The sequence below is a fragment of the Saccostrea cucullata genome, unplaced genomic scaffold (assembly GCF_032062105.1).
Source record: "Saccostrea cucullata isolate Sc308-1 unplaced genomic scaffold, CSIRO_AGI_Scuc_v1 ctg6, whole genome shotgun sequence".
Classification (NCBI taxonomy): domain Eukaryota; kingdom Metazoa; phylum Mollusca; class Bivalvia; order Ostreida; family Ostreidae; genus Saccostrea; species Saccostrea cuccullata.
In genome coordinates this window covers 778,683-794,329 of record NW_026938995.1, presented here as the reverse complement: position 1 = coordinate 794,329, position 15,647 = coordinate 778,683, and the positions used below count along the sequence as shown (strand labels likewise).

The 15,647-nt window shown below is 39.1% G+C and overlaps 1 protein-coding gene across 3 annotated transcripts in view; it reads left to right on the top strand.

Annotated features, from left to right (window-relative positions):
- The first annotated feature begins 13,750 nt into the window (after positions 1-13,750).
- The window catches only part of LOC134252009 (autism susceptibility gene 2 protein-like), a 38,910-nt gene continuing 37,013 nt past the window's right edge, over positions 13,751-15,647 (top strand). For 2 of the 3 annotated variants that reach the window (XM_062734423.1, XM_062734420.1), the window contains exon 1: positions 13,751-14,172. In XM_062734423.1, the coding sequence (XP_062590407.1) occupies positions 13,942-14,172 (231 nt within the window). In that variant the 5' untranslated portion in view covers positions 13,751-13,941. The remainder of the gene's footprint in view (positions 14,173-15,647) is intronic. The other variant, XM_062734421.1, reaches the window with a different exon arrangement.

The window sequence follows — 15,647 nt, the reverse complement described above, 5'->3', positions numbered from 1 at the left end:
TTAACAATTTAATATCTACACTACCCAAGGATGCTTCCGCATAAGTTTCAGCTTTCCTGGCCCAGTGGTTCTTGAGAAGAAGATTTTTACAGATTTGTTCTATATATTTCTATGTAAAACTTGGATTCCCTATTGTGGCCCCGCCCTACCCCCAGGGGTAATGATTTTAACAATTTAATATCTACACTACCCAAGGATGCTTCCGCATAAGTTTCAGCTTTCCTGGCCCAGTGGTTCTTGAGAAGAAGATTTTTACAGATTTGTTCTATATATTTCTATGTAAAACTTGGATTCCCTATTGTGGCCCCGCCCTACCCCCGGGGGCCATGATTTTTACAAATTAATATCTACACTACCCAAAGATGCTTCCACATAAGTTTCAGCTTTCCTGGCCCAGTGGTTCTTGAGAAGAAGATTTTTAAAGATTTGTTCTATATATTTCTATGGAAAACTTGGATTCCCTATTGTGGCCACGCCCTACCCCCAGGGGTCATGATTTTAACAATTTAATATCTACACTACCCAAGGATGCTTCCACATAAGTTTCAGCTTTCCTGACCCAGTGGTTTTTGAGAAGATTTTTTAATGACCCCACCCTATTTTTGTCTTTTATTGATTATCTCTCCTTGCAAGGGAACTTGGCCTCTCATTTTAACAATGTAAACTTCCCTTTACCAAAGGATGCTTTGTACCAAGTTTGGTTAAAATTGGCCCATTGGTTCTTGAGAAGAAGTCAAAAATGTGAAAAGTTTATAGACGGACAGACGGACGGATAGACGGACGACGGACAAAATGTGATCAGAAAAGCTCACTTGAGCCTTTGGCTCAGGTGAGCTAAAAATCAGTAGAAAATGGTGAAAAGATTGATTGATTGATTGTATGTTGTTTAACGTCCCTCTCGAGAACTTTTCACTCATATGGAGACGCCACCACTTGCCGGTGGAGAGCCGCAAATTTTTGTCCTTTACTCGGCACTCAGGGTCATTGAGCTGGGAGGGATCTTTTTCGTGCAAGCACCTACTGCGACACGGGACCTCGGTTTATACGCTCTCATCCGAAGGACCGGTCTCCATGTCCCACAGTGGGATTCGAACCCGCGACGTAATGATCAACTCCTTACTTTGTGACTCTAGAGCAGACGCTCTAACCACTGCGCCATGCGGGCGACATGGTGAAAAGAATGAAAAGAAACAAAAAAATGAAAAACTGCCACTTTAAGATGGGATTTGCGAAATCTAGCAAGTGGATTATAACTAAGTAACACCATATAAGGAAGATAAGCTTTCTTTGGTGAAACGGATGTTAAAGATCACGATAGGAACAGAAGGTTACCGAAAAATGACGGAACGAACATGGACAAAAGCACAACTACTAGTATCCACTCACTCACATCCAGACTTTTTGGCAGCAATACGTTAACCTTAATTCTCTCCGTATTAGAAGATGCAGAGCTTGGAAAATTTTTCCACTGGGATCGGTCAGAGGCTACTCGGCGTGGCGCTTTCCAGAGCCCCTGCTAGCACCGTTCCACCCAACCTCAACCATCCACCGCCACAATGTTTTGGGGCAGCCTCGTTTCCTTCTCCCCAAGGAGGTCGGACTGAGGGCTACAGCACTATAATCCGTGCTAATTCCATCTCCTCCTTCTAAAACTCGCTTTGTTACCGATGTTTCTGCTTCTGTTATCTCAAGAACTGCCTTATTTGGAATACCTTCTGACATGAAAATACTCAGTAATTCTGAACCACCTTGTCTGAAAGAAGTAAATCCTCTTTCCTTCTCCCATAGTAAGCTTCCACATCTTACAACCTGTAAAATTACGGACAAGACTAGGCTCTAGAAGAGACTTTGATCTCTTTTTTTTATTAACACTATCCATTGCTTATATATATATACATATAATTATATGCAAATAAATTTCTACAAAGACGTCCGCGACTTGCCTGATGAAGTCTAGTCTCCAGAAAGATGCACCGGTCAGCACTATCCTCTTTTTGATATCAACAGTACCTCCACCGTCCTAAGTGACATTGGCGACATGATCTATATGAAGCTATGTATATGAAGCTATACTGGATTCATTATTGTTGTTTTTATTCAACACTTTGCATTTCAGCTTCATTCTAACTTTTGCGGAGCAGTCTTCTAGTTTTTCGTCTTGGACTGGATATACCTCATTATTGATGATAGTAGGGTAATATCATCCGCAAGGTCTTTAAGCATGGTTGAGAAGTCCAATCAACTTTCCGATTTCTCTGCCTCTGTCTGTTGCATCAACTAGTCTATCACAAGGAGGAAAAGAAATCTGACATACAGCAGCCTTGTTTGACCCAGTCAGAAAGAGGACGTGATCTTGTTATTGTCAGTCACATGATACGGAAAGTCTTCAAATAGGGCTTTGATGATCTAAATCAGTTTTCTCGGTATTCTATATTTCTTCATATTAACCCAAAGGCTGTATCTGTGCACCGAACGTTTTCTAGAGGTTCACAAAATGGATGTACAGGATAAGGTTCCACTCGTTGCCTTGCTCCGGGATATTACTTAAGATGAATATCTGATTATCAGCATCTCTCCCTCTCTGGAAAACTGTCTGCTCTTTCCTCAGAGTGTGGCCAACTCTAGCCACTATTCACCAACTCCTCATGGGAAATCCATCTGCCTGCTCTTTCCTGAGAAAGTGGTCAACAGTAGCCGCTCTTCTAATGACGAGTAGTTTGCTGATTGACTGTAGACAGCAAACTCAATCTCTCCAGTTGCTACAGCCCTGTAGGTTGCCTTTCTTGGGGGATTTTACATATTAGTCCATTGGTTCATACCTTGGACACCTTATTCTCCTTCCATATCTGGTAAAAGGTATGCTTCAGCTCCTGTTTGGTGTGATCGAGGTTTGTCTTGAACAATGCTGCTGTAATCTCATCTGTTCCAGGGGCCTTTCCAGTGTTATGTGCTTTCAATGCAGCCCTGGTTTCTTTTGTGGTAGGTCACTCGAATTAAATGTCCAGAACATCCCCTCTTCATGTTCGTCTTGTGGTAGTGACTCTGGAATGTCTATGTTGAACACTTTCTCAAAGTGTTCCATCCGTCTGGCAAGCCTTTTATCCTTATTCTTCAGTAGTTTCTCATCTTTGATCTTCACTGCTGCTGTTTGTCTGTTACTCTGTACTGTCAGCTGCTTTTCGATGCTACAAATAAAATTCACACAATCTTTCTCCAGTATCTTTTTGTGTACCAATTTCATTGACCGCCATAATTCTGTTGTACCCATTTTTATCACTCCTCACCTTGGCGTTGAAGTCCCCAATGACGATAATGATTTCGTTCTTGTTGCATCCATCCAAGGTCTCGGGTAGCTTCTGATAAAACGGGTCCATCTCTATCTATTATTTCTCATTATGTCGTGCGTGAGCTTGAATCATCGACACTCTCACTCGACACTGCATCTTGTTTAGAATCGTACTACATGTATTATGGTTCTCTTGCTGATGGGATCCATTCCATGATTGACTTCACTGCCTGCTCATGATGGCGACCACTCCAGTATGCATTTTTAAAAATTCCTGCTGTAGATCACAGTATGGCCCAGGTCCAGTCTTATCCTTCCAACTCTAGTTCATCGGCACTTGCTGATTCACAGAATGTCCAGTTGTTATCCTTTCATATCCCTCGGGATCTGTGTTGATGACCTCTCCGAACACAGTTCTTGCATTCCAATGTCCTATGGTAATTATTTGAGTGTCGCGTTTCAACAGTCGTCGTTCTATTGCCACTACTTACGGTGCCCGCTTTACCAGCTAGGTCTTCTTTGCTCTTTGAGGTGATTGTTTCCGTAAAGTTTGTCCTGTTTTTTCCTGGAGGAGGTAGGTGGCATTCTAGTTAATCTTGGAGGCTGAGTGGTTTTCTCTCAGTGTCTTTTCCTTTTTCTGCGTCGGTCCATGGCATCTACTTCAATCTATCCGATGCACTCATGACGATCAATAACTCTTATCCATGCAGCCCCAGCCGAAGGAATTTTTGGCAGCAAAGGGTCAGAAATGTTATCAGCTAAGAGAGGAAGTTCGTTTATTTCAGTACGATATGCACAGTGACCCAAGGAGTCACGAAGATTCAGAATTCAGAGGACAGAAAGAGTCAAGACAAGGTTGAAGGAAAATTACAGGGAAAAAGACAAAGCAGTCAAGAAAAGTGCGATAGAGGACAAGAGGAGACGGGTGGCAGAGAAAGCTGAGCGAGTACAGAAAGCAGCTGGAGGCAGAAGGAACTGTACAGCATAGAAAACAGCTGACAAGAAAGAGTAATAAACAAACAGCAGTCGTGAAGTGCAAAGATGGAGAGCAGCTGAAAAATAAAGAAGTGAGGCTTGCCAGATGGAGTGAACATTTGAGCAAGTACTCAACAGAGACACTCCAGAGTCACCACTACAAGATGAACATGATTAGGGAGAAGAGGTGGACTTTTCAGTTAAGCCACCCACCACGCAGGAAATAAGGACTGCACTGAAGACGCTTCGAAATTGAAAGGCTCCTACAGCAGATCAAATTACTGCAGAAATGATGAATGCAGACCTTGATAAGAGCAGCCAGTAGTTGAAGCACACCTTTGACCAGATATGGAAGGTGGAAAAGGTGCCCAAAGAATGGACCAGCGGACTGATCTGTAAAATTCCCAAGAGAGGCAAGTTACAGGACTGCAGCAACTGGAGGGGAGTCACATTGCAGTCCCTAGCCAGCAAAGCACTCAGGAGGATAATCATTAACAGAATACAGACTGGAGTTGACCGCACCCTGAGAAAGAGCAGACAGGGTTCAAGAGAGGAAGAGAGACTATAAACCAGATCTTAATTCTCAGGAACATTCTGGAGCAAGTCAACGTGTGGAATGCTACACTGTACATCCATTTTGTGGACTCTGAGAAAGCTTTCGACTCGGTGCACAGAGACAGCCTTTGGGTCATGATGAAGAAATATGGAATATCCAGAAAACTGATTATGATGGTCAAAGCCCCGTACAACAATTCTCAGTGCTCTATGATTGATGACAACGAGACCACAGACTCTTCCTGTGATGAAAGGTGTAAAACAAGGACGCTGCATACCAGGCTTCTTGTTCCTCCTAGTGATAGACTGGGTGATGCAACAGACCGTCAGAGAAAGAGAACAGGAATTAGATGGGACGTCATCACTATGCTTGAAGACCTCGACTTTGCGGACGACATTGTCCTAAATTAATCAGCAATGAAACATCTTCAGTCTAAGACAACAAACTGGAAGAAAACGCAAAATTTTGGTTGAAGCTGAATGCTAAGAAGTGCAAAGTGATGAAGATTAATAGCAAGAGTGACTTCAAGCCTGACAGTTGGAAACAGCGAAGCCGACGAGGTGGACAGCTTTACCAACCTCGGCGGCAATGTCACCAAGGATGGAAGAGGAACTGCTGACATCAGAAAGAGGATAGCAATGGCCAGTGCAACCTTCGGGAGGGTAGCCAATATCTGAAACACTACAGACATCAGTAGAAAAATAAAAGTCTCCTTCTTTAAAAGAAGGTCCTCTCTGTATTATTATACGGATGTGAGACCTGGAAGCTTACCAAGACAGAGAAAAAGAAAACTGACATCTTTCAGAGCAAGTGCCTCAGAAGGATCCTTAAGATAAGATGGCAGCAGCATATCCCAAAAAAGACAGTTCTGGAGATGGCAGAAGTAGAAAGCAGCAGTGGCGAGGTGAGGAGGAGGATATGGAATTGGATCGGTCATGTGCTTAGAAAGGATCCCACGGAAGACTGTGTTGTGGCCCTCGGTTGGACGCCTGAAGGGAGAAGGAAGCAAGGTCGCCCCAAGACAACATGGCGACGGATGGTGGAGGTGGAGCGAAACAATGCTGGCTGGAACTCCTGAAACACGGCACGCCGTGCAGCCTCAGACCGGCCCCAGTGGGAAAAAGATGCCCAAGCCTTGTGTGCCTCCTGGCACGGAGAGAATTAAGGTAAGGTCCGAGTAAACACGAAAAACCCAGTACTAATCAACAGCCAATAGAAGATGAGGAGATAACATACATGGGTCACCAAAACGAACGACTACCACAAGGAAATCGGCACCAGGATCAGCAAGGCAAACAAGGCTTTTGAATGTTTAGGTCCAATTGGAAATCCACAGACTTAGCATCCACACTGAGATCAGGATCTTCAACATCAATGCCCTTAGTGCCCTTCTGTATGGGTCAGAGTGCTGGAAGACCTTTTGGCCATTGCAAGAAAACTCGAAGTATTCTAAACCAAATCCCCTAGACACATTCTTAAGATCATTTGGACAAACACTATTTTCAATGAAGAACTTTTGGAAAGAACCGTTAGAGCGTCTGCTCCAAAGTTGCGGAGTAAAACCCTGTCACATCGGGACTGCGTCTTCACCGAGATCGCACAACGTCCATAAAAAAGGAAAAACACCGGGGTGAACATAGTAGAGTCTCCTACATCGCTGTGACAACGCAGCGAGATGTCCAACGAACACGCATGGGGTCTCCTTTGGCCATGCACAAAGTACGCAGGGTCTGAGGAGAACACAGAAGAACGTTGTAGGATCGTGTAGAAGCAAGGTAATATCTCCAATTACCCAGCTCCAAAGGCATGTCATGAAGACACATGATCGCAGCATGAACGCAGTGATAGAAAGTAGACTGCGCTTCCACAGAGACCTCATGCAGTCCTTGGAGAAGTCACTGCTTTAACGGCTTTAAATGAGATTAATCGTCTTGTAATTTTTTACTGAGATTACACAGCACAACAAGGAATTGTCATTGCGGTCATTGCACGCCCTTGCTTGGCATTTCTACCGCGTCCGTTGGCGATCAAAGTGCGCTGTTTCGCCGCTGTTAAAGTGTTGTCAGTCACCTCTCAAAACAAAAAGATGACCTCATATTCGATTAGAAATAATTCTTCTAACGTATTTTTTAACCTCTGGTCACGTGCCTGTGAGTCCTGAAAGATTGATTGATAGATTGTATTTTGTTTAACGTCCCTCTCGAGAATTTTTCACTCATATGGAGACGCCACCACTTGCCGATGGAGAGCTGCAATTTTTCCTATATTCGGCACTCTGGGCCATTGAGCAGGAAGGGATCTTTTTCGTGCTACTGCTACCTACTGTGAGACGGGCCTTGGTTTATACGGTCTCATCTGAAGGACTGGTCTTCACGTCCCACAGTTTACATTCATAATGAAATTAAAGAATTGATCAATTTGAAAAAGAAGGGTTTAGATTTTTAATAAAATGTCCATAATTCAGTTCTAAATTATTCAAATAGATCATTTTTAATTAATATACAATGTACTCGTATAACGTCGTGTGATCGTAACCAGCGCTGTGAAAACGCCGTGAAGGCGGGGTTACAACTCCTAGCACGCCTTTAAAACTCCGCGGAAACGCATTCGATCCCAAGAAATCTTCGTTGGAATGTAGTAGTAAGCGGCGAGATGGCCGTAGAAACACGTCAGTCGCCGTAAAATTGTAGTAATTTACATTTTTTTTGAAATCCCTTGCAAAACCACTTTTAAGAATTTAACAACGCCGTAATGACTCCTTTGGGACGCAGCTTGGTGTGATAGGGCCCTAAAGTGTTGATCCTTACAACTTGGGTTTGAATCCTACAGTAAAAAATGGAGACCGGTCCTTCGGTTGAGACCGTAACAATCGAGGTCCCGTGTCATAGTAGATACTGGCACGAAAAAGATTCTTAAATGCTCAATGGTTATGGAATGAAATGTCATCGTTCCAAACCAAGGCCAACTTGTAATTTTTCTGAGAGAGCTATATGCGGACTCATTTTTAGAATTGAAATTAGACGAACTATGCGCAAAACATTTATGGTCTCTGTCCCCCTCTCCTTGGGCCTGATGGGTGGGCTGAAACCATAAAAATAAATGTAATCTTGAAAAATATTTTTTTTTACGTCTGGTCATCAAGCAGTCAAACAATTGGCATACTAGTACTTGTAATAAGCATTGGACCTTCTACTAAAATTTTGAAATTCATGCCTCAAGGGTCAAAGGTTCTGGAGCTAGGGCTGGGCTCTATTGAATGTATGATAAAAATGCATCTTTTCTTTAAAAAATATTCTTCGCTTCTGGTGCCCGTTTTACAAAAGAATTACGACTTAGACCTAAATTTTATTCTGATCATTACCTTCTATTGCTTATTGGTTTGAAAAAAGTGTAATCTTTTTAAAAAGAATGTTCCAAGACAGTTTATTGAAGCAATTTCAAGCAGAATTTAATAACTTTTGCAGCAGTTTACAATAAGCTAAAAATTAATTGGTCTTAGTCGTAAGTCCTTTTGTAAAACGGGCCCAAAGATATTAAACAAACTAAATGAATAGTTACAATAAGAAAGGGTGTCTTTCCAAAATTCTGAATTTCATAGCCCTGTGATCAAATGTTCAGGTGTTAGGGCGGAGCTATAATTATTACATAATGAAAATGCAACAATTCTTTGAAATTTTCTCCGTGGCAAGTATTATGCTGAACGCAAATCGCAAAAGCAAGGATGCCTCTTCAATGCTCAATGGGTATATAGTGAAATGCATTGGCTGTTGATCGTTCCAAGCCATGACCTTCCAAAATTAAGTACGATCCTCTCCAATTCTGAGAGGGCTATATGCTTTGGAATTTCCTTCTTCTGCTTTTTGGTATTTTACAAACAAACTAATGGCTTAGTTATGATGACACTAGACAAATCTCCGTTGTGGTTGTATATTTTGCAATTATTATCATTACTGTAAAACTTAGGAAAACAATATATGATCCCAGGGGGATCACTCAACGAAGTTTGGGGACCTTAGACGGACTATGTGCAAAAAGGTTTTTGGCAGTTTTCTTCCTGTCCTTGGGCCTGCATGTACTTGTGTATTTCATTGAAACCATCAGAAATTTCAAATGTAGTTTCTGGTAAAAAAACCTGGGTTTTTTTCTTGCTTTAGTAAATGTATAAAAATGAAAACAAGTCATATGTTCAACCATTGGCATGATTATAATAAGTGACAACGCTCTCTAGCATGTTATTCACAACGCGTTTTTGCACTTTTATAAGTGATAATGCACTAGCGCAAGGTCACGACGTGCTAGTGTGAAGTGACAACGTGCCGGTGCGTTGTTTCTTACGCTTGATGTTCTTTTGCATGTGACAACGAGCTATCGCAAAGGGCATGACAACGCGCCGGTGCGTTGTTTACAACATGCCAAGATGACCTATTGCTATATGTTTTCGTCCGTCGTCGTCGTCTTGCGTCTTCCGTTGACATTAAAACTTTTTCAACTTCTCTGAAACCGCTAATTTCAATCAGTTTTGACATATACTGTATACACTATATCACTTTTTATTCGCGATAACTTTATTTTCGCGTATATACGCGAGACAGTGTATTCGCAAAAATCTTATTCTCGCGTATAATGGTATTCATCTAGATTAAACAAAGCAATAACCACAATTCGTGAAAAATTTGTCTCCCTAATCATGCAAGAGTCGATGACTATCTCGCGAAAATAATGTGTCGCGAAAATGTTGTGATCTACAGGACTAGCAACTTTTATGGACGAAAGGAAACAAAATTGTGAATTTCATGGTCCCTGTCCTCCTGGGTCCTGATGAGTGGGTCAAAAACCACTAAATTTAATACAGTCTTTAAAACACCTGGACGTCAAGCAGTCAAACTGTTGGCGTGATTGTAATAAGCATTGAGCTCTCCATTAAAATTGTGAAATTTATGGCCCCTGCTGCAGGGGTTCTGGTGCTAGTGTGGGACTCTTACTGTTGAAATTATAGTGAAAATGTATTATTGTACTAATATTTCTCGAAAATTCTTCTCCTCTGCTCCTGCGTATTAAGCCGAACTATGTACGTAGTTTTAATAAGGAAGGGTTTCTCTCCTAAAATTGTGAATTTCATGGTTCCTGGTTCAGGGGTGCTGATGTTAGGACGGGGCTCAATTGATCATAATGTGAAAATTCTTTGAAAGTCTTTTCCTCTGTTCCTGGTTATTGCGCCGATGAAATATGATGAGCAATAGTGCTTCTTCGAGAATTGTGAATTTCATGGCCCCTGGGTCAGGTGTTCTGATCTCAGGGCGGGACTCTGTTGATTGTGTAGTGAAAATGTATTAATTCTTTGAAAATCTTCTCATCTACTCCTTGGTATTAAACCATAAACCATGTATAGTTATGATAAGGAAAGATGTCTCTTCCCAAATTTTAATTTCATGATCCATAGGTCAGAGGTTAGGGTGGAGCTTTATTGATTTAATGGTGAAAATGCTTTTTAAATTCTTTGAAAGTCTTCTCGCCATGGGTGTTATGCCGATGATCTATGTACATAGTTATGATGAAGAAGTGAATTTCAAGTTTGTACCTATAAAGTTGTGAACGTTTATTTATTTGATCTCTCATTGTCCACAGTCCGTGTACCACTTTAGTTTCTCCAGATATTATGCGGAAACAAAAATGTTAAATAAGATAGAATGTATGAGGTTATAACCTTAACCTTTGATATCAAAATCAATAGTGTTCTTCTTTAGACCAAAGGAAGTTGATATATAAAATTTTATTGCAAAAGCTCGAAACATTTGCGATATTTCGCGCGGAAACGAAAGTGTCACAGACAGGCAGAAATACAGACAGGCAGACAGCTATAGACGGACAGAAGGACAGACAGACCCAAATCAATATCCTCCACTTTCACTGAAAGCAGGAGAAAATAAAGTTGACAAACTCTTGTCAAAGTGTAACAGTGTATGACTTTTGATTTAATGTCTTTAACTTTCTTTATTAGCAGATTGTTCGAGTAAATGACAGACAGACGGATAGATTGAAAGAAAGTCAGGCAGTAATTAGTCTATTAAAATCGGATTTTTGGATCCGCCCTTTTTTATTATTGTTGCCTCACCTCGTTAAAAAAAGGATTGGGTCTATGATCAGATTTTAATCTGTTTGAAATCGATGGAAGACGGACATGTCTTGTTTATATTAGTGGCGTTCATAAAAATAGTCTAAGACAAGCTAATTCAGAGAATCTGTCTCCCCTGCTAAAGGAAAAAAGAAGTGCTAACCTGGGAGGGGGCTGGGACAATCTAAGACGGGTGGGAGGGGCTTAGAAAAATATGGTATAAAATTGAATTGCAAAAATTCAAAAGCTTCCTGAAATATCGCCGGAAATGAAAGTTTTACACAAATACAGTCAGAATATGTAAATTAACGACCTTGACCTTTTGACCCTAATAGGGGGTTGTAGTATAAAATGTCATTACAAAAGTTCCAAGGCATCTCGAGATATCGCGCAGAAATGAGTGTTAAAACAGATTTTTGAATATCTGACCTCGACCTTTGACCTTTTTACCACAAAATCAATAGGAATCTTCCTTTGGCCATAGGGAGTTATTGTGTAAAATTTCATTGCAAAAGCTGAAAGGCTTCTCGAAATATCACGTGTAAAGGAAAGCTTAACAGACAGACAGAACTACAGACGGACAGATAGACAGCTATACGAACAGGCAGACAGACCGAAATTAACATCCTCCACTTTCAGGGGGGGGACAAATATATAGGCACTTGTTTTTTTAAAACATTTTTTTTAACCATAGTTATTATAAATGGGCCAGGGGTTCTTGTGTTAGGGTGGAGCTAATCTAAATATGAATGACAGAAACAAGTGTCCATGCTCAAAAACAGCAAGGCTCCGCTGAAAGTGGTGGATACTAGTATTAATTTCAGTCGGTCTGTCCGTCCGTCTAGCTGTTTGTCTGTCTAGCTGTATTTCTGTCTGTAACGCATTCGTTTCCAAGCGATATGTCGTGAAGCTTTTGAACCTTAGCCATGAAATTTTACACAATAATTCCCTATGGCCTAAATAAAGATCCGTATTCATTTAGAGGTCAAATGGTCAATGGTCAAGGTCATAAAATAAAAAAAATATATATCTGTTTTAACACTTTCGTCTCCGCGCGATTACTCGAGAAGCCTTTGAGCTTTCGTAATGGCATTTTATATCAAAACTCACTATGGTCCAAGGAGGACTCCTATTTATTTTGAGGTAAAAGGATTCAAAGGTCAAGGTCGTAGATTATATCGTATTCTGTGTGTGTAATACTTTCATTTCCGGGTGATATCTCAAGAAGCTTTTGAGTTTTTAAATTTTATGCTATAAATCCCTTTTTTTCTTTAGCGGGTGACACAAATTCTCTGAATTAGCTTGTTCATATTATTGAAGTTCAATACATACAGTGTGAATTTAAGTTCATCTATAGTCTAGCCTGGGTCAAAGAATTTTTTTCATGTGAACAAAAAGGGGTAAAAACTTTCAAAGTCGACCAAGATTTTTTTCTGTTTACTGATTAGCATTTTCTAATAAGCGTGTCTGAAATGGTTATTTTAAATCCCAAAACTCGAATAGGATTTACAGTATTAAATGTGAATCTGTTATGATTTTATTGTGAATCTATAGTCACCCCCTTTAATACATAGCCACTTTAACCACTACTATAGTTAAGTTATCCTGAGTTATACGTGCATTCCTAGTATACGATTAACTTGAAAAATCGCGAAGATCTGGAATATGCTGGTTGTATCTCTTGATTTATTTCCTCATAGGGGAAAACCTCGCTGGAGTCACTGAAATCTTTGATGTGGAAACCCACTTACATATATACATCAGAGAGTTGACTGAAATAAAATGCCCAACCTTTGTGAGTCATTTCATACAGTATAAAGAAATAATTTTTATGAATGCTTTCAATATCTGATTAGGGCATATTTATTTGGGTCTATGTACCATACATACAAAATTTATAAGAAAAAAAATGAATCATCCTAATTTTTAATTTTCATTATAGTTTAATTAAAATATAATTAATACAATAAAATATATCCATTTTAATATCTCACATTCTTTTATTATAGCCTACACGTATAAATTTAAGTTTCATTGTTAATAAAGAAAAATTTCAATCTATCATCTCAGTCAGATAGTCCTTTCTTGAGCCTGCGATATTTTATTTTGGTGCTTTCGTGCACAGGCACCTGACGTTATGTACATTTGTTTCTTTTAATAAAAATATACCCCCTACCTAAAATTTAAAAAATATACCCCCTACCTATAATTAGGTCGGGGGCATTTTTTAAAAAAGAAAAATAAGTAACGTCAGGTGCCTGTGCATTCATGCATTTAGAAATATAGAACTGTCATTAACAACTCCTTGATTTCAGAGAGAGAGAGAGAGAGAGAGAGAGAGATTTAAATTTTGAGCTAAAGAAAAAAGAAAGTTTTTAATTCAATTTTACACACAACTGCTTTGACCAATTAACGCGATAAAAGTTGGAACATGCAGACTGCTCATTGCAGGTGTAGCTTTAAATTTCAGTCGCATATCTTACATTAGACCAGATAAACAAAGAAATGCTGATGTAGCAAAGATTTATAATATAGAAATTGTATGTTTTAAAAAATACGATTTTCCTATTAGAGCTTCTGGATGGAAAATATTTGAAATTCAAGAGATTATTAGCAACCTGTCACAAGAGGCGGATCTCATTTTTCGTAAGGTGTGAATCAATAATCAGGTAATTCAAGTTATGAAGTTGTGATCCATTCAAGTAAAAGATAAATAAGTCAATATTTTTCGTGTCTCCAAATCACTTATTTGTTTAATCTTTTCTCGACATTCCAATGCTACATTATTTCGGTGTAGCGGACCGCGGAGGAAAATATGAATCAATTGAGTTGTTCGGCCATATTGTATTTGTTCCGCCATTAGAAAGAGTGGATGTGTTTTGACTTTACTTCGATATGGATTCCTGTTTATGTTATGTTTGATTGGAGTTCAGATGTCCCTTCCTCAGTACCTGTTGACTATTACAAGTCAATTAACGAGGAGGACTTTTGCCTCATGACTTGGATTTTCCGATGGAAGGCGATCAAAGAAAACAACAGCGCTTCACAAAACGCCGCGAAAGAGTGCACAGTAAGCTAGACCCGGACGGGGGCAAAGATGAAATGGACAGTTCTCCCTCGCGGTCGGATTGCGACAAACCCAGGGCCAAGCCACCCCGACGACGGAGAAACCGCTCCCATTCCCATGACGAGGACATCATTGATGGATTTGCCATCCTAAGTTTTAAATCTTTAGAAGATTTGGTAAGTTTGATAAACTGACTTCAGTCAATCAGTGACTTCCAACATTTTCTACACACCATATATATTAGCCTACCATGTGTTTTGTTTATGTTGGTGCCTTGAAAACATGTATTAGGCTAAGTACTGAAAGTATTAAGATGTTTTTGCTTCACCAAGAGATGTAGGACGAATGAAGATGTAATTTAATCCGAGATTCCTCTGACCACCCTAATCATAAATAATCTCTCCCAGGATATTGTGCATTATGGTCTGACATTTCTGGTTTCACTAAATTCAGTATTGTTCTCATTAAGTGCAATGAGCTACAAATTTATTTAAATGGATTTTACTCTGTCATTTGTATATTTATCATGAAATTTGTAATCAGCTGATCAGCAAGCTAGACAGTCCTGATTAATTATCATGTGTATTGAACTACTATCAAAGGGAGTTGATCAATTATTCTACTGTCACATTCTTTTGACTTTTGCCTGCATAGTAAATGACCATAAAATGCATTAGGATTAAAATAATATTTTTTTTTATTATTATCATTGTCCAAACAATAATGTGTGCCATAATGTTTATAAATTAGATTTCAATCATGCATGTACAACATTGACCCATGTCAATGTAACAAACAAAGCACAAAAAGAAGAAGAAATCAAAAGGGTGTAACATAAAAGTGTATTTGATTTGAAACAACATTCATTTTTTTCCTTTTTGATTCAAAAAATATTAAATGTATACAGTTATGTACAGATTACATTTGGTGGCAGTATGACTAAAAAAAATTCATTCAACAAATTTATTAATTTGAAAAATGTATTCGCATGCAATCATTGAAGGAAATAATGCACATATTTTAGTTTTTGGGGGTCTGAGTCAAACAGTGTCTGAATTTGTCTTACAAATATTTCTAGCATAAAAAGTTTTCACAATCATTAGTAAGGAAAACAAACTATGATTCGATACAGAAAAAGTCTTTTATGTTGAAAAGTTTGGGTGATAATCTTGTGAAAGATAATGATCCAAATTCAAGACATCATTAAAAAATATCTGAAATATTATGATCAAGATAGCATAGCTTTTGAGTTACTTTGTCTTTGTGGGAATGAAGTAGAATCTCAGTCTGAGAAATTGTCCATGATAAGGCAAATTTTACAGATATACTACAATTTTCAAAATGAAAGCAACCTAGTAAATTTCAACCATTGCGATTGTATTTGTAAAGTCTAAGAATAAGGGATACTTTTCAAGGGTAATTTTCAATAAAATTCCTTAGAGGTGATAATGAAAACTGATTTATTTTAATAAATGATCAATCTAAATATATGTAGATGATAATATGTGGCGTCATTATGTATTTAGCAACTTGTTCATTTTCAGTGGATGTAATTTACACCGCACAATATTAGTGTCTGTGGTATATCATGAAAAAGACTAGCAAAACAAAATTGTACATTATGTAACATGTATAGACTTCGAAACTTCAT